We start from the raw sequence: 19,946 nt of genomic DNA on the forward strand, positions 1-19,946 counted from the left end.
CATCCATTAGAGAAAACAAAAGCAATCGAAGAACTCCAGAGACAGGTGCTCAATCTAAATAGCCAAGGTGGCTACAACAACGAAGCCCCCTCTTTCAGGCTGTATGGCCATTTTGCACAAATAATGGTAGACCACTGGTTACAGAGGCTCTGAAAAGCCTGACTATAGCAAGGCAGAAATTAAGGATACAAATGAAAGATCACTTTAGCTAGTTAAAGCATTCTTGCACTAGGTTCCACAACCATGGAGGCAGGACAAGTTTCCAGAACCTCAGATATCACCACCACAGTTCAGGTATATAAAATCAACTAGTTTCGGTGAAGGGCAGATAGGTCCTCAAAAGTTTCAGGACAGTCTGTCTTTAATCACATTATTCATCGGTCAGTAGTTGGGAAGCATTATGACAGTCAATGCCACATCTTTTGTTTTTTTCTTCCTGCATCATCAATCAAGGAAAAATCTCCTTATCGCGCTGGAAGCAGCAGTATTAAGAAAATATAAGACTGATTTGCTGCTTGGACCATTGTCTTCTCACAAAAGATGTCCTCTCGCCTCTTTAGTCATGAGGCATTGGAAATGCTTTGTACTAAATTGGTAGCTACCTGCTCTTGTCATTTTCTTGCATACAGTATTTTCTGCTCAGTGATTACTGTGTCATCAAGGAAGACAAAAGTTATTTCTAAAAAGAAATACTTTTCTCTATATTGATAGTTGGTCTAGGCTTTAAAAAAAAAGTCTCACTCCAGAAGAAAACCTTAACACTGAAGAAAACCTTTGAATACTTTCTGTTAGCTATCGTTCTGATTTTGCCAATCAAAAACTTAATAAATACAGACTTACTTGGTAGACCCCAAAGTTTAGGGCTCCTAAGTCAGTATTATAGATTTTTTAAATTGGTTCCTACTTACCTCCACAAGAAACATTTCCATATCCCCTTGACTCTCAAAAACAAAAGCCCTCATGTCATTGGCCGAAATGTGATTTTCAATATATTTAGCATGTCTGTTGTCTTTCATATTGATCTGATAAAGGTAATGAGAAAGTGATTTACTACAATTGGACCTAACCTCACCACAAAAAACATTTTATGCAGTCAGAGGACAATCCAAGCCTACATTTGATGAAAATAAAGAAAATGTTTAAGTGTGTTTAAAGACATATTCCCTCTCTTTTTTCAACAAACGCTCTTGAGAAGAAAATTACACTAATTCGCACATCTGTGTGTTTAGTTTTTAGCCATTCATTTTTTTTCCTCAGTGATTCCTGAGAATCACTGTTTAGAAACAACAACCTAAGGAATCAAGAAACAGAAAACACCACATTCCACAGATTATTAATACGCAGTTCCTTTAATCTGGGCACAGTGAACATCACCAAGTACAGAACTGTGAAGTCCTAGAAAGACAGAGATTTGTGGATTATGTTATTTTAAAATTCTCAAAAAAAAATCCATGTTAAAGATGGATGAAGGAAGTTTTATGTTAGACTTCTTCAGTAACTCTCCCTAGTAACTAGACATTATTTCATTATATGTGACATAGAAAGGCAAAACTACAGACAAATACACAAATCAATAACCTCAAGTTAGCCAAAGGCTGGGTACCACTTACCAGCAATTTGAAAGCTAGAACTTAGAAGTGCACAACACTAACATTATATCAAAGAAAGAAATTCAGACATTAGTGGATGCTACAGAGGTTAATGAGGCCTTCGAGTAAAAGCAAAGGCATCTTATCAAGGCATTTGTAAAATAATATAACAATAATAACAACAAATACTTGGTATTTTATAGTAAACAAAAGTGCTTTTGAATAGTTCTAATGCATAAGAATTGGTGTACAAATATTCAACACTCAACTAATTTAAACTATAGCAATATACTTTCAAAATAAGCTTGCAATTCTGAAGAGCAGGAGCGCACTGGAGTTCATAATCCTCTTCATATAATATGGAGCATGTTTGTAAGAGGATGGGATAATGGTGGAACAATGCCTAGAAAACCAGTAGTCTCTTCAAAATTTAGTCCTTCTATTCCTAGTCAATATGGCCTCCACTGAACCAAAACAAAATAAAATTTAGGATAGATCAGGTGTTTCTGTGTCTGCAGCTCGCTGTGCAAAGCAAAGCACAAAACACTTGGGGATGACTGTGACATGTAAGCAGGTTGTACGGTAAAAGGAGGTATTAAATTGTAACTACCGTTTCGTTCATTTATGCAGCAAATAAGAACTATTAAGTCTAAATAACTGGATATACCTTAGAGGAAAACCGCAATGGGGACCTTAATAAAGAACTGCTCCTCAAGGAGGGAAGGAGAAGGAGCTATCCCATTTTACTCAATGTTGCATACTATCACACTGCCTACGGAATTAAAACTACAAATAGTTCACCATGCTAACGTGTCTTGACTCATTCTCGAAGTCTTACAAGGCACACATAAACAAAACATTAACTGGTTAGAGTGACATGCAAGTAAATTTTCTTACTTCAAGCATCATGGGTTCACAAACTTGTTTTTTAAACTTTTCTTTGTTTCTTCTTAGCCACATAAGAGCTGAGTGTGTGTCTCGGAATCTCACTTTAAGATTTTCTTCCTTCATATTCATTATATTATTAAGTTGTTCAAGATGAGCAAGTACTCCTGTAATTTAACGCAATTTCTTTAACAGAGTCCATAGCAAATCTACATTATAGAATTTTCCAATGCAATAAGGCTGTTAGAACATTATAAGAAGTAGGAGTTTCTCTTCCTACAATATAGATGTCACTTATTGTCAAGAAATCTTAAGAACTACCGGAATTTAAAATCTAAAATAAAATACTTACCAAAAGAATAACAAAATGTGGTAGTACATTAGGAACTTAGTCCTAAAAATATCTCTCTTCAAAACTTGTTCTACCTTTGTATTTAAAACCAAAAGTGCCTCAAGAAGAAAGAGATATTAGGGCTATCAACAGGAAATCTCTGGGTGCAATCCCATGCTTGAAAAAAGCCAACAGCTAAAGGCTTTGCTACCCAGGAGAAACAGACTCAATACTTTCTGCGCTTCTCACGGTGAAATATATAGTGTCTCCTTCCCTAGGTCACTTGGTCTCTTTATACGTCAGTTTCTTCTTGGATTCTATGACAAGTACCAAATAGACAGGAACACTGAAACGTACTGAGGAACATATAAAACACTCCCTTACTCGCCAAGCTATGACTTTTTCTTTCTTAGAAAGAACTAATTCTAAAACCTAGGCTAGTATGAAGAAACTCACTGTAATTAAGGATGGTTCAAATTCATCTAGAAAGGGCAAAATCAGCATTAGTAGCTTATATACTACCAAACAGATAATTTTAAACACTGCATATTCAAAGCAAACTGCCTTCCTTTCAGGTTTGAGATTTTGTATCCTGCTAACAGTATACACCTTCATTTAATAACAGAAAAAACACGAAACTGGCAGATCAGTCTCTTTACCCAGAGATCAGAGGAAACTAGATTTTTTGAAAGATAGTTTTAAGGTCAAATGCCACTTCTGAATCTCCTTGTTCTTTCTATTTTGAAAATGGTTTCTGTTGCATTTAATAAAATTGATAACAGACTAGAGGACTGCTACAACATGTCAGCTACAACTATGAGTCTTAAAGGTAAATGTCTCAAATTATTTCACTACAGCAGGACAAGTAGATTCTGTGAGAACAGTCATAAAAAAAGAAAAAAAAACCACTAACCAACAACGAAACACTAAGTAACTTACTTTTCTTTTCTCTCTCTTGGTTCAATTTTTCTGCTGATAGATCAAAGATATCACTATCAATATTTGCCCTTTCTTCTTGTAATTTTTTTAGCTCATCATTAACAGCATCAGTTTGTGCCTGAAGATTCTCACAGACTGTCATTGCATTGAGCTCTTCCTTCCACTCCTCTATCATCTTGTGAGTGTAGAGTATTTTCTTCCGTCGGTCCATTTCTTCATCTTTTTTCATTCTCAAAGCTTGATTAATTTCTCCAATCTATGAAATTTGAGTATTTCCAACATTAAAGGAGTTTAGCACATGAAACCTACAACAAATAACTAGGACATGTATGCAAATGGCATTAAATGCTCATGCACTGAAACTGTAAGAGTTGGTTATAGTTCCAAAATGACAGTTGAAGAACTGACAAGATTTTATTAAGATTTAGGAACATTTAAGCAAAAATACAATCTAGCCTTTTAAATCAATTTTTGAAGTTCCTTTATTTCTACAAAAGCAGAAGCATAAAGCTTAAGACCTCCTTTAACACATCTGAAAGCTAGTCTAAGATTGCATAAAACCCGCTACCCAATTGCAATGTGCAACATTGACTCTGCATGCTTATATGTTTATTTATTCATTTCTCGACCACGTGCTTAGATGAAGTTCTGTAACCATTTTACAACATATATTGGCATTTTCTAAAAAGAAAATGCTGGACGTATACACGCAACAGAAGCACAGAATACTTGAAAGCGTGATCAAAGCTGAGAGCATTACTACACTATAGAGGCTGTAACTTTTCCAGAACAGCCTCTAACATACACACTGTCTATTCCTAATTTTGCTGCATTAAGGTAACTGATTTTATGTAATAAACACCTGTCCCTCAGTAATACTTGTTTGACTAACAGACTTCAGAGAGTGAAGTCTGTAAGAATCTGAAGTCTTTGGGGAAATTTTCCTCTCTGCAAACCCTGTATCTGTGGTTTGCAGCAGAATCTAAGCAGCAGCATTCTGCCTGAACACAGCATACGTGATAAGTAGAACTAAATAATTACACCAGCAAAGCCAAAAAAAGTCACAAGTATCAAGACTCTTACTTGTTTATCTTTCATCTCCAAAGCGTCTTGCTTCTGTTTACACTTTTGAGAAGTGTCTTTGATTTCAGCAGTCTGTATAATAAGACATTTACAGTCATAAATTCAGTTACAGATATATTTGTAAAAAACAGTAATATTTTAAAGAACATTATGCATATCATAACTAAGCATTTATTCCACATTTTATCACTGACAAAGTCATACTTACCAATTTCTTACTACTCTTATCTGTATCTGTAACATGTATGCTTCCAGCAATTTGTGAAGAACTGAATGCCATATAAACTACTCACAACCATTCAGCTATAGATCTGCAAATTCAGTCATGACAAGAGAGAAGTCTCCTAACCTAACATGAAATTAAAATATCTCCATCCTCATATTGAATAAAAATGTTACAATCAGGTCGTTGAAACAGAACTATCTTGTCTCTTTTTTCCAAACCAACTTTACCATAGAAATCTCATACTAAGAATTTGTCAAAGTCATCTGACATCTAAAGCACACTGCGCTAAAGCTGAACCTTACTCAGCTGAGCCTGACAACTTGTTGGCTCATGTATAGGCACCCATGTCTCTTCTCCTGTCTTTCTCAGCTTCTATAGAGCTGTAGAACGATATAGGTTGTAAGGGACTTCTGGGGCATGACACAGTCCAATCTGTTGTTCAAAGCAGGTTTTATTAGGTCAGGTTGCCCAGGCATGTGTACTGCTGAGTCTTGTACACGGTCAAAGTGTACTACTCTTCCTTCCCTGAAGCCTCAAGGCTGAAAACAGCACAAGCAGAATACTGCAGAGGATGAACGGGCTGTGAGTAAATTCCAGTGCAGAATGGAAACAAACACACAGCACTATTGCTGGAAGAAATGTCTTCCTGCAAACTGAGTCATACAGATTAACAACTATAATTGTCTTTATGGTTTTCACAGTACAATGACGACACCGATTTATACTGTCAAATATTGCTAGAAAAGTTGCATTGCATAGTCCATTCTGTTCAAGTGCTTTCAAGGAGCCTGAAGTGGAAACTACTCCAGGCTTCTCTAACACAATTTTATCAACCCTTTTAACCTTTAGGTTAAAACCTCTATATGGTTTTAGCACAGAGAGAGAGACACAAGAGAACTAGTCATACAACGTCTTGATATAGTAATTTCTTCTCACTTTTACCTCTGCCTTTACTTTTATGTTCATCTCCTTCCAGGCAGTCTGTAACACCGTGCCTGGCTTTCTGCCAACAAAGTGCAAACAAGATGTAAAGAAGAGGTGGTTTATCTCTGCTCTCACATACATAACCTCAGGCCAAGAGCAGTATCTCAAGAAGATGTCATGATTACAGTGATTTGATAGTGGACATAAGCCTGGACCAAAGGGTCTGAAGACAATTACATTCCCTGCAGGTCTGTGTGTCTGAAATAGACAGGATTTAAAATTCTAAATTGCTTTCTCTTAATGCCAACATGAAATCTGGCCTGAAAGAAAAACAATTTTTGCACAAAAAAACAGTTATTGTTTTTATAATAAAATCATTCATTGATCAACTCCTGCTGGCTTACAGCACAATTATCTATGAAATGCTCATCAATACTTGCACCTACTGGTAAAAGTCTAAGTTACAATAAATACAAGCAGCATCTATGAAAAAGTGAAGAACTAGAGAATCAATTTAAGCTTGTAAGGTATGGTACTTAAATGCCTCGAGGTTTTGCTTTAGGTCAAAACTATCCCGACAGTGCAAGCGGCACTCATTCTCCTTTAAAGGAACTTCCTTTTCGCAGCCCACCTAAGAAGGTGGGTGGATGGGAAATTGATTTCACTACCCAAAAAAAGAGCTACTGTCACAAAATTTCAAGAAGTAGAAATACATCACCAACATTTTGTTAACTTGTGTGATGTCATAAGAATCATTCATGACATAATAAGGTAAGGAATATACATTTTTCCATGATTCTGGACGCTGTGGAGGCTTCTTCAAGATGAAGTACTAATAATTCAAATCAGACTTGGATATATCATTTAATACCAGAATAAATCTCACAATCAGAAGTGTCTTACTGTATTGTATATAATATTACAATATCCGCTACACATTACAGTCAAAATCATGGTAAAAAGTCTCCAGAAAGCAGTATTAGAATACCTCAATGAATCTTCTGTATATTATTTATTTCAAATGCAGTCTCTTTCCTTCTCTTGTTTTTTGCTTCTGGAATATCGTACAACAAAATGCAACTAACTCATTCTCTGGGCCTAATTTAAACACCACTTCAGCATACAATTAACTTTGTGAATATGTAGTGTGTGAAAGCCTTACTCCACAAGACTAGCTTGAACAGAAAAACGTGTTGATTCAAGAGTATGATTCGATCTGTTAGTACATTCTCCTATATTTTCTTTCACAGTTTTGTAGCGAATAGCCTATGCTGAGCATGCTCCCTGCAAGTTAAAACTCAAATGGTCAATTTTTGTCCTAAGTTTCTCATAGAAACAAGATAAATCATACCAACAGAGGTTCATTTGAAATTAACATAGCCCAATAATTCTAAAAATTGTGGTAGCAATGGTTCAGTAGAATTCTTTCCTGTTTGAAAAAATGTATTACTATAACATTAATTAAAAATGAAAGGTATGAGTAAAACCTAGCACTATATACCAAGTGGTGAAAACAAAGCCTAGCACTTCATAAGCATGAAGGCCCTTACTGTGCTATGAGAATTAATTACAAGGTTCTAGCTATTAACTTTCCTTGAAGAAAATACACTTACTCTTAAACAGCAATGGACACCCACAAACCAAATAAAAAACCCCAACCACAGCTAAAAAAGCCTACTTCAATAAAACTGCAATGTCTTAAATGTTTAGGTGTTCTGAATCACATTTATTATGGTGTCTTGCAGTATTGTGAAACAAAATTCAAAGGACATCTAGCAAAAGGCTTTCTTAGTAATAATAATGTACTTGGGAAAGTAGTATTGCCTCGTACTGTTTACATCACAACAAAACCAGAAGTGGTGTTAACAACAATCTGTGATTTTCATTTGTTTGGTCTTTCATGTTTATTTTTTGGGTTTGATTTTTTTATTGTTGCTTTTGTGGTTTGTTTTTCTTTTTTTAATGTTGTCAGGGAGGAAGACATTTGCTTGCATTCCTAAAGAAAGCACGTGAACATTAGTTCAGTGCCCCAAATGCCATTGAAAATGAAGATTCAGACCCTGATTCTACAAAATATTTCACAACAGCACTCCACTACAGGTGTCAAATACGTTTTCACACCAAGTCTTCTGATCTCATCAGTGATCTTCAAACAGAAGTCAATGCAGCAAACATTCTTGTGTTATAATCCAGCTTCGGCTACACATTAAAAATTTGTGCAGCCTATGCATATGATGACTTCTGCAGCCTGGGTAATACATGATAGTATGTTAAAAATCCTGTAGAGAAGTATAGTAGTTTCCTATTTGTCATATAGTAACAGTAATTTTCTGCACCCCCAAAGAGAGCAGCTATTCAAAAAACACACAGCAAGCTATAAGGCATAGGTAGGTTTACTAGTGGTAAACTGGTAATTCAGTAATTCTCTTATGCATAAAAGTATTCACAACTGATGGAGGACTACAGTCTAATGAAAAAAAAAAATACCCTACTTATGGAATTAAGTTGAACAGTAGAGGACTATTTTTAGGGAAAAAAAGTTGGAATTTAGCTTAAATTAACGACGCTTTTTAAGAAGATTAAAAAAAAGCATTCACAAACCCAGACTACAGAACAGATGAAAACAGGCAACTAATTCAATGTAAGTAGCTAACTTAAGAAACTATAATATTATATGCCTGAATATTTTGAATATTCTACAAAGAGAATTATAAAATTTCTCTCCTTTTATAATAAAAAGTGAGTGGACTGTCAAGAGTTCCTGCTGAAGGTTTACCAAGAAATGCACTTCTTGTGTTTTACTGCTTTTAATGGAACAGAGACATGGAGAAGGCAGTGAGAACCAAGGGCACAAGTACTAGAGTACTTCAGAAAAATTTCTGCTGAAACACATCATTACAGCACACTAGGAAGAAAGATTATTGCTTTATACTTTACAAAGCTGAATATAGAACACATGTTCCATAAGTTAATCGAGAACTTAAGATACCTTATCTCTGATTTTCAAATCCAGACTCTTAAGATATTCCTCAGTCTCCTGGATTTTTTTTGCCACTGGGGATTGCATTTCTTTCTTATTCTTCAGGTCTTCCTTGGCTTGGTCTCGTCTTTGTTTCACTTCCTCATGCTGCTGACGAATATTTTCATATTCCTTGAAGGAGATGAAAGTAAAATAATGAAAGATTGTTGTCTTCTATTCCAGCATTTTTCACTGTTTTAACATTTTATATAATTACAATGAGGTTCAGGAGAAAAATCTCATTCAGAAGCTAGGATTAGAGCAACGACTTAAGTAATCCTCCTATTACTGGTCAATAAGGCTAGGAGATGTAGGGATCATTCAGTCCCCAGTGAAAAAGTGCACACACTTCATGGTTAAACAATAATATGCAATTCAAGTAGCAGAACAAACGACCAATTGTCTGCAATTACCTTGCCTCTAAGTCCATCTGGGATGGTGTGGAAAAGTAATTCTTTAGTCCCTTCTGTCTACAGTCTGAGCACTACTTAAGAAGTCCTCAAGCTGAGAAGCAAATAACCAAGAAAAGGAATAAGCTGGACAAATCCAAGCCAGTAACAGCCATAACTCTGAAGTAAACTGAGAGAGATAGACTGGAACAGAATTTAGGAAAGCAATCAAAACATCTACCATATACCAGAGAAGTCACTATCTAGGGAGCTTAACTGCAAATGCATTCCCCAGAAGAAACAGCGCGGTGACCAAAAACTTCGACTTCAAATAGGGAAGAATTTTGGGGAGGAAGTAGTTTAAACTGAAGGAGTCATTACTACTGGTTATTTTTGTGTAATGCTGTCTGGATGGAGAAAAAAAAAAACAAACAAGAAAACCCAAAACGACGACAAAAACATGATAATCAATGATTTTTAAGGGTTGGCAAGAAAAAAAAAAACCATACTCAGAAGACCAGTGTGAAGAGGCAAGATACAAGTATGTTAGGGTGTAGAGGAAAAGAAAGCTGTTGGATTTGGCAGGCACAAAAGAAAGCTCCTGGTTTAGATAATAACACCTAGACAATTCCAAGCTCTGGAGCACAAAAAAAAAAAAGTCTGCAAGCTCTATCAGTAACAGCTAACTCTTGCTTTATTTGCTACCACTTTTCCCCAGTTATTTAATAACTTCTCTTGTAAACAAACACTATCAATCACAAATAGATCAATTTAAAATTAAATCCAAATTCTTCCTTTGTAATATCTCTTTCAGAAAGCTAAACAGTATTTGAAGAAAGCTGCTGTAATTCTATGATGTGGAGTACAATCAGCAGCCACCCTTGCAAAGCTAGAGTTAAAGAAATTATACTTTCACTCAGCTGGAAGCATACCTTACGGTATACCATACTGCCTTAAAGTTAAGCTTGTAGGGGCAAGAAACTCCTGTTCTTTAAGACCCTACAAAATAAGGCATATCTAAGTCAAAAAAAACTGTAGCTCCTTAAATCTGCTTACTGACTGTGGACGACACATTAATTTGATGGAATGCCCACTAAGGTACACACAACAACATAAAATATCCCCCAAATCCTTCAATCCTAATCTTTAATGCTGTACTTCTCAGGTCTATTTTATGGAATTTAAAGAAGATGCTCAAAAGCCTATTAAACATATACAGAAATGGTGTATGATAATAATTCTCCACATATAGAAGCAGCTGGCATGGACTAGGAAAAACACTTGATCAGAAAAGTATTCCTCAGGTGAAGAGCAGCGAAGTTGTAAGAATAAAAACACAGTTCTACAGTGGTGAAATACCAAAACAAATTCAGCACTAGACTTACTCTTGCCACTGAAGTTTTAGAGTCAATTCAGTTCATAGTTCAGTTGACCTGTTTCCAGGCTACCCGTGTTCTCCATTTCCAATATAATAATTTCTCCAATATAATAAAATCCACATCACCCTAAACTGTTTATAATAATTCAAGCTGACTGACCATTCAACATTAAACTAAACCACCATCAAAGAGCTGTTCAGAAAGACTTCTGCGTTGTATAAATGACCTGTCCTTGATTCTAGGCTCTTTTAACTTTGTGAAAAGCTTCCAACTCTCCAAATGCCAACATTAGAGATTGGCAACCTATATTCACACTCATTTATGTCAGGCACACCAAATCTGAACTGATAAATGAAAATTATCAAAGGGGGAAGGCAAGTTGATAAAAAACCCCACAAAACCACATTCATTACAGCCGGAAGCAGCAATTGGAACTGGCTAGGCACAGCGTAAGTCAAGCCAGTTGTGTTTGCAAGGAAAGAAAGGAGTGCTGCTCTTGGCCTAAATTACTGTTTTCCTAAATGGGCAGTAACTACTTAAGTTACTTCCTAAGCAACTTCTTCAGTCCAACTACATGTGGAAGCAAACCTCTGATCAAAGTTAGGCCTGGAACAGTATTTCAAGACCTAGCCTGGTTGCACCAAGCAATTGAAATGACGTTTAGACTTTTTTAAAGAAACTTCTGACATATTTCTAATACCGCAGTACTATGAAAAATGGGTTAGGTGAGAAAAACACTGAAAAGAAAAAAACTTACCACCCAAGGCCTTTTCCTCTCAAGCATCTCAATTAAGTCTAAATGGCGCTTGCGCTCATGGTATCTCTCAACATCTTGCTGGTACCGTTCAATCCTCTGCTTCATTTTCTCCAAAGACTTTGTTTTGTCTCTGCACAAATTCTGTAAGAATATACATTTTCCTGTGTTGGAGCATCTACTTCGTGAAAACACTTTTCAGAAATAGCCTGCATTTCACCAGTACATTAAAACAGAAATCTAGTACTAGAGAAGATGTTTTAGTATAGCAATAATTACAAGGCAACAACTGAATTAGGAATACTTGTCAGGCTTTTTCGAGTACTTTTGTGAAGCAAGCCCAATTTAAACACAAATCTTAAACCAAAGAAAATTTTTTTTTAATTTTATTTTCTCAGGAAGTTACACTTCACATCTCAAGCTTCCATGAATGTAGACATTACTACCCACCATAACTGGTTTTGATAAATAAAGTATCAAAAATGCTTTTGAAAGATCTTGTAGAGATTTGTAACAGAAACATTATGGTTAGTATGTAAATGCAGTATGTATAAGTGGAAAAGCACGTGCATGCACAAGCACAATAAGAAACAGCAGAACAAATAATGGCCTGTATGGCTAGCAACAGACACTGTTCCCAGAACTCTGTTCTCAAGACACCATTTCCAGCAGTAACAGCAAGGAACAAATTTCTGCAAACCTCACCAGGCATGCACTGTCTTAAGATTACAGTACAAGCATCCAAAAGGAAAAGACTTTGTGTCCTAACACCACAATGGCAACAAAGTTATAGCTTATTGCATACACTCTCCCTTTTCCTCTTTAGCAATATTCCAAACCAGGAAAAACACAAAGCATGCAACAATATTGTCCATAACGTATGGCAGTTGAAATCAGCAAAGTACCACCCTGTAACAGCAGATAACTTCTAAAACCCATAAAGGAGCTGTTCAGAAAAGTTACTGCCAGTCAAGAATCCCAGGGAAGCGATAAGTACTTGACAACGAATGTCCCTTGTCCCCTTTGTCCAGACCACTTGCGCACACATCTTCATGCTTACAAGCTGCTAAGTGTCAGAGTGAATGAAATCAGAGAGAAGGTAAGTGGGACTTAGTCAAATCAACTTACCACAGACTTCGTAAATAAACACCACACCTAGTTCTGCAAGCTCTCCCATTATATTTTATCATGCTAATTTTCCTACAATCACTGCTCTCTATCTTTATAATGTGCATGTTTACCTCGAGTTCTCTTTCCTTTTCTCTGAAGCTTTTCAGTTCACAGTGAAATTGGTACATTTCTGGAGGACCGATGGATTTCTCAGTGGCTTCAAGCAACTCAATCTTACTTAGTCTTGCAAATTCTCCAACTTTGTCCTACACAATAAAAAAAAAGACCAGCATTAGTTAAAAAATGCTATGCAGTAACATGGGATTTAAACTCTGCAACTTCTCATGAAGATCACCAGACTTACAGTTCTGAGACAGACAGCTCTGGCATATTTAAGGTAAGCATAGGATGACCACCTCAGAGTAACAAAGAGACCCTCCTAAATATTTTTAAGATTTCGTACATGGGGTTTTTTTTCGCACCTGCTCTGAAATAATTTAAGATTAAACCTCAGCTGTTCTTGCTTCTTAGGTAGCCTTTGAGGGTAGCTGTTGAAGACACCGGTTTGTCCATTATTTTTGAAATGGCTATTATTCTTGTGAACAAGAAAGTACAGACAACTACAGGCTTTATTCAACTGTATTTTTCACACCAGTTCTCAGCCCTTCCCCATATAAATGTTACAATTAACTGAAAAGTTAAGCAAGGTAGAAGTTAATACTAAGGTTGGCAGCCAAGGGCAACAGGAAACAATGCTGCTGTCCAGCGCAAAGAAACAGCTCAAAACCATGACCGGAGTGAAAGATGTGCTTGCCATTGCAACAGTGGCAGAGAGCAAAACACTCAAAACTTTCAACTCAGTAATATTCACTGAACTGAATTTTATAAACTACAGAAAAAAACGCAGTTTAAAATTCAAGAATTATGCTGGCAAAGTATGCAGAAAGTTCTACTCTAAACAAATACTGTATGTAAATGAAAACATCAACACCAGAATTCTTATTCCTGAAATATGAGCTTTCTAGATTCTAATATTTTTCAGCATGTCATTTTCATGCATGTCTTCATGAATGCAATTCTTCTTGAACTGAACAATAAACCCATGGCTGGCTAGGCTCTGACAGGTTTCCTTTTACCACCACTCCTGATGATCCACTTGAACTGGGAAGGTCTTAGCAACAAACCCTGCGTAACTTTTTTTAAGGTGCAACTGTGAGGCAATTTAGTTATACGCATAGAAATCCTGATCTGCCTGTGCATGAGTTCAGATATGGAAACTGCTTGTAGTACCCTTTAATCTTCCCTCTCCCTTAGAAGATCTCACACAATTTGATCTTAAATGTCTTTAAGTCCTACCATATGCTGAAGAAACTGTTAAACCACATAGCTTACCAAAAAGCATCCAGTTGCAAGTCTCTGTTGCAACTGTAGTCATTTAGAAGAATTGCTTTTTGTTTTTTTTGGAAAAAAATTCAGTCAACTCCTCCCCTTCACTTACCAAGTACAGGATGCAATCCTTAGGAACTGACTGGATATAATCAGAGGAAACCGCATGCAGCGGCTGACTGGGAAAGTCAGGGATGCAGAACCACTGGAACCATGCAGGTAAGGGTACAGTGATAGTACTAGACCCAAAAAGTTTTCCTGCAGATTTGTTGTTTAAGAACATTCTTACAGTAGCACAGACAGGACAGAGAGATATCATTCCTAGTGTTGCTACTCAAATACCACCATGGCAAATATCAGCAGCTTTCCTTTCAGTCTCAGTTGATTAAGTACAAAACTGTCCAATTAGTGAACCTTAAAGGTCACACAGCTCCTGTTTTCTTTTACCATCACACCACTCTGGCTACCTCACCCCTTTCATTCTTTGCACTCCCCCACTAAACGGATGAAGTGCTACAAAAGCTAAGAAGAAACAAAACCTTCTCAAAACACAGCACTTAATCTGCACCCACTATCTTTCAAAAATTCATTCATACCTGAGGAAGAAACTGGCACAAATTGTCAACCTGGATGTTTAAGGCTGCAATCTGCTCTTCAACCATTTTCAGGGTTGCTGGCTTTCTGTTGATAAACCATGTTGATGTGTTGTTCACCACTTGAATCTCACGTGTGATAATGATATTGTCAGGTGTCTTCGACCTGATTAAATAAAAAGAAGTGTTTATGCTTTTGAAAATACATAAAAGTTAATGAGTGTCAAAGTACGTTACAGTTATGGTATGAAAACTTAGATATTTAAATATTTCTGGACAGTAGCGGCAGATTCACACTTTATACTTCATAAAACACCTCTTCAGTGTTGAATTAATCTCTCATGGAAAACATGAATATCTTCAAATCTTATCTCAAAGGAAGACAGTAATATAAATGATGGCGTCATGCTGAATGAATGAACCATTTAAAAGTTTTACAGATCTGAACAGTTATGTAAAAGTGGATTTTTTATATGGTTCCTAGTAAGTTTTAAAATTGGTATGCAGGAGATGCATACTAATGCTATGCTTTTAAAGCATTAGTGTACAGAACTACATCAATAAGCTGAGTGCACATGTTCCATTTGGGAATAAAAATATTATCATACAGTATGAAAAATACTAATTTGTTTTCATTTTCTGCTTTATGTTACAGCAAAGATGCATCAGTTGTCTGCTTTGTTCTCAGGCTCAACACTTACTCATCAAAAATTTAGTCTGGATAAGATGCATCAAGAAAAAATAAGCAGCGAGGTGGTCATAAACTCTTGAAATTTTGGTTACCATTTTGATTTAGACAATGCCTAATGCCTGTTCAGTAAGAATATTGTTAAAGATGGAAGATAAGGGCTCATAACAGTTTGGAGGCCATGTACCTTAAGACTTAAGAACAGAGGTCAAAGCAGAAGAAGGAACTCTATTGGGATAGTCTCTTAGGTGTCAAGTTAAAAAAGAAAATTACAGAAGGCCTGTAATACTGCCCTGTAACCACAAGTTACTGATGGAATTTTACACTGTAAGTCCAAATGATTTTCAGTTGTTCTGTTGTGCAAAAGCTTACCTAGAAGCCTGCATTAGTCAGATCTACTTGGTTTTTCCCTTCTACTTTGTTTCAGTATGTAAAGTTTCTGGTAAGAATGTACAGGAGTCCCTCATACCAGCAGTATTAGTATAATAAAGTGAAAGCACAACATTTGATTTAAAATTTAGACTTTAGGGGATTTTCTCCTTCTTTTCTTCTTTAAAAATAATAAAAATAACCATAACATCACAATGGCAGTATGGACTTTACCGAATCACCTGAACTTTAAGTGCCACCAAAAGCCAAACACATCAACCTTTTCCTATACATCTTTTACACATCAATACAAGGTAAAATCTTCATAAAGTGAAATAATGACCAGTCATCACTGCTTACTTTTTGTGATAATTAAAATTTTGACATCTGGGTAAAAAAAAAAGAAAGAAAAAAGTAAATCATCAGCTTTGAGGCAGAACTCTGTACACCAGAATTTTTTTTTTATTCACAACTTTGTGAATGACTGTGTGGGGAAATAATTCAAATGCATGAGAAAATACAACTTTATTACTTACAGTTCAATTTCTACTAAACCTTTCAAGCATCCCTGCTTTACAAAGAGACCAACCTACAGAAGTAATTACAGAAATTATTATTGAAAAATAACAGCATATTAAAATGTAATCTCTTACACAAAAATAAGTATTTGTATAAAAGTCACTGTATTTTTATTGAAAACCTGCAACTAAAAACTAAAATTTATTTTCTCTATTAATTAAAAATAAAGGAAGATGCTATTATCTTCCTCACCAACTAGCAGCATTAGTATTTGCTCCACAGGTTAAAAAATTCTGATCAATTTCAACCTCCAAAACTGAAAAAATAATGATCAATAGATCCACAGAGAGGAAAATCTCATGAATTCAGAGAGCAAAGGCAATAAAAGTGAAAGAGAATTCTAATACCATAAAAATGATACACATGAAAAGCCAATAAAAACATCAATGCACAGGGCTGCCACGGAGTTTCCATATTTAGATTTGCTCAAGACTGAGCTGCAACCACAGAATATGTACAATCAGTTTGGTACCCAGATTCAGTGCTGGAAAGATCTACTGAAATATATTCCATCCAAGCAGATTATCCAAAAAATCAAGAGCAAACCTTAAAAACTTGACAATACAAACTTCCTACTCTAATGTCAACACATGATCTCTTTGGAGCAAAAAATTACGATTAACAGTAGAGCAAACCAAAACAATTCAACTTCCATTTAAATCAAAGACGAGTGGCTCCATGATCTTAGATAAATTCTCAGACACATGAAGAATAGATTATTTCTACATGTCCCATACATTTCGAAATTTAAGTTAGACTTTTTTTTTTTTTTATTCCTCCTTTAGTTAGTATTTCTGACCAAATGTTTTTATGCTTTAGGTGGCATTTTCCCACCCCACTGTGCAGCTTTAGATGTCTTCAAATGTAACCCCTAGTCTACTCATATTCCAGTACAGTTCAGGTGTTTCCACTTCATAATTCAGCCAAGGCAACAAGTAGTTAACTAAGACAAAATCCCTTTGGTAAAAGCCTCTGTCTCTGGACCATGTTATTCTACAGTTTGGACACCTTACTTCTTATAAAAATAAAGCAAATGAAGGTCAACAGTCTTTTTTCCCCCTTCTCTGTTGGGCAGGGCTCTTAATGAAATTCAGATTATACATGAAAATTACTGAAGTTCATAGTTACCTTATCAGCTCGCCCTATGAAAGAAGGTTTTCCAGCCAGTCCCAGACAGATGGCGCAAACAATGCTTGATTTTCCTGTTCCATTAGCACCTACAATCATGTTCAGATTGGGTCCTGGATGTACCTCACTGATGTCATATGTCCTGGAAAGCACAACAATTTTTTGAACTTTATAAACATTATATTACCTTAAAAAAAGCATTTCCTTCCTTACAACATTCATGATTATATTCAATATAACAGATAATTTTATCAAATATAGACTTACACATTCTTGTAAGGAAATCTCAGAGTGAAAACACTACAGTGAAACACTGTGGAATACATTCCTACCAGCTAGAGTACTTACAACGAATTTCATCAAAACAAATAAAGAACAAAATCCAGACACATAATGACAATTTCTATTTTCTTTACTAGCACATCATATTACTTCACATATTTAAAAAAAGAAAGAAAATTGAGTGAATTCAGCAAAGTCTGCTCCATTTAATTCCAGTTGCCTGTTGCACCGCCATCACAGAAGGAAATTCCCCACACAAAATGGATTTGGGTCTTGAGCTTTGGAAGAAGTCTGTAACTCTGTATTGATACATCACACAGAAGTTTTCTTGAGTCACAAGAACTTAAAGCACTCATCTGTCATCAGTAATTTTTAATTTGTTTTTTAAAAGACATCTTTCATCGTGTACATCCAGCAACAGCAACTACAGGAAGAGAGCAAGGCCCAGCATGAAAATTCAATTAAAAACACGAATGTTGGCATGATTGGTGACACCCCAAATTTATCACTAACTCCATCATTCAATGCTCTATTTTCGCATTTTACTAAACACGGGGAGAGGAAGTAAAAAGCTAATACCAAAAAAAAATCTGAAAGCAGTTAATAATACGACAATAACATAATCCATGCATTTCTAGAAAACCCTTAATGCTGAGGCTCACGGTATTATTTATTATAAAGTTTCATTTGACAGCTGTAGTGTGACCTGTATGCTACTCATAACTCTCTTTAAGGCTGACATGTAGCTATCAGCATACTGTAAGAAGAAATCATTTGTTAAAAGTTATAAGTTTGAATTAACTAAAATATTGAACTCCGATGAGGCGGTGACTGTATCGAGTTGAAGGCAGATAACAAGGACTGGTAGAATGGTCAAGGGAAGGACCACCAGCTGGGCCAGATAAGGCCCGAAGGCGGCCTAGGCTCTCTAAGAGCGTGTGCAAGGAGGGAAGATGAAAAGTTCAACGCAAGGAAGACTACCTGCCTTCAGCCCCAAAGACCCCATCGACCATTATCATAAGAAAAAGTGCAAGCACTGAAAGGAGACCTATGATAATGAGTTCTCGGAATTAATCTTACTATGACAATGAGTTCCAGTTACTGATCTTACTAACCCTATCCACTTCTTGGAAAAGTCATGACTATGTACGTTAGCGCCATGTATACGTATAACATGGCACAATAAAGATGTACTGGCTTTGACACATGGTGTGCAAGCGTGGAGGAAAGATCCCCCTTGCAGCTTGCAGCCTGTGCACAGCCGCATACCTGCACCTAACTCCGCGTTTGGTGTCGTTACACCGCGAGTCAATACCAGCCATAAAATAATGGCTTGAAAACTTCTACTAGTAACTATAAGAGCTCCAAACAGAATGTTATTGCCAATACAGACAATAAACAGAGCACGTGCAAAGGATAACACAACAGATACTTTTTCCTAATGATTCCCAAGCCCTGCCCGGCTGCCCCATGATCATCTTCCGTACTCTCCCCGCCTCCACTGTTGGAACATCACCTGAATGGGAGGGAAAAAGCACGCCGAAGCTCCTGTGGGCAACAACAACCACCGCCCGAGGGCGAGGAGAGCCGACACGCCTGACACGGGGAAACGCAGCCCCGGGAACCGCCGCCCTCCTCTCAGCACCCGAGCCCCGCGTTAGCCGAGGGAGCAGCAGCCTCACCCGCCGGCTGCCCAGACCCGGCCCGTGGTGCGTCGGACGAAGGCGAGGACGCCCCGGCCAACGGCGGCCGCTCCGCTGCTGCTTACTCACAGGAAGTTCTCCATTAAGATCCTGACGATGGAGCCCTCGACGAAGCGGGAACGTGCCTCGGTACTCCTCCCGGCCTGCCGGCTGCCGCGGGCGCCCTGACTCCTCTTCGCCGCCGCCACCGCCGCCATCTTCCCTGCACAGCCTACCGCGATCCCATTGGCGGGAGGGAAACGGCGGGGAGGTAGGAGCGCGCCCATTGGCCGGTGGGGCGAGACTAAGACGCTGCGAGGCTTGTCATTGGCTCGTGGCGTGCCGCGCTGGCGCCCATTGGCTGGGGTAAAGGGGCGGGCGCCTATGGCGCTACTCTGGGTTTCAGGAGGTGGACGTAGGCGGCTTCGCCACGGGCGGGCAGCAGAGGCTGAGCGTTTGCTTCATCGGGTGCTGGGCGAGAGGAGTCGCCCTGTGGCCATACTACAGCGCCTGCCCGCGCTTGTTTGCTTTTTCTTAGTTTTTAACAAAATAAAAAAAAACACACAAACTTTTTTACGTGTGTTACTCGCGAAATTAGGAAGTTTGTAGGA

General features: G+C 37.3%; 1 protein-coding gene across 2 annotated transcripts in view; it reads right to left on the reverse strand.

Annotated features, from left to right (window-relative positions):
- Positions 1-19,585, reverse strand: part of SMC5 (structural maintenance of chromosomes 5) — a 50,987-nt gene extending 31,402 nt beyond the window's left edge. Inside the window, exons 1-11 of one of the 2 annotated variants that reach the window (XM_054054211.1) lie at positions 19,426-19,585; positions 17,372-17,513; positions 16,201-16,253; positions 14,611-14,773; positions 12,760-12,894; positions 11,522-11,662; positions 8,967-9,128; positions 4,828-4,899; positions 3,745-4,000; positions 2,487-2,641; positions 909-1,022 (exon numbers count right to left, since the gene is read on the reverse strand). In XM_054054211.1, coding sequence (XP_053910186.1) covers positions 909-1,022; positions 2,487-2,641; positions 3,745-4,000; positions 4,828-4,899; positions 8,967-9,128; positions 11,522-11,662; positions 12,760-12,894; positions 14,611-14,773; positions 16,201-16,253; positions 17,372-17,513; positions 19,426-19,553 — 1,521 coding nt within the window. In that variant the 5' untranslated portion in view covers positions 19,554-19,585. Of the gene's footprint in view, positions 1-908; positions 1,023-2,486; positions 2,642-3,744; positions 4,001-4,827; positions 4,900-8,966; positions 9,129-11,521; positions 11,663-12,759; positions 12,895-14,610; positions 14,774-16,200; positions 16,254-17,371; positions 17,514-19,425 lie in introns of those variants that run through there. The other variant, XM_054054212.1, reaches the window with a different exon arrangement.
- Between the last annotated feature and the right edge of the window lie 361 nt (positions 19,586-19,946).

Source organism: Cuculus canorus, chromosome Z (assembly GCF_017976375.1).
Source record: "Cuculus canorus isolate bCucCan1 chromosome Z, bCucCan1.pri, whole genome shotgun sequence".
Lineage (NCBI taxonomy): Eukaryota > Metazoa > Chordata > Aves > Cuculiformes > Cuculidae > Cuculus > Cuculus canorus.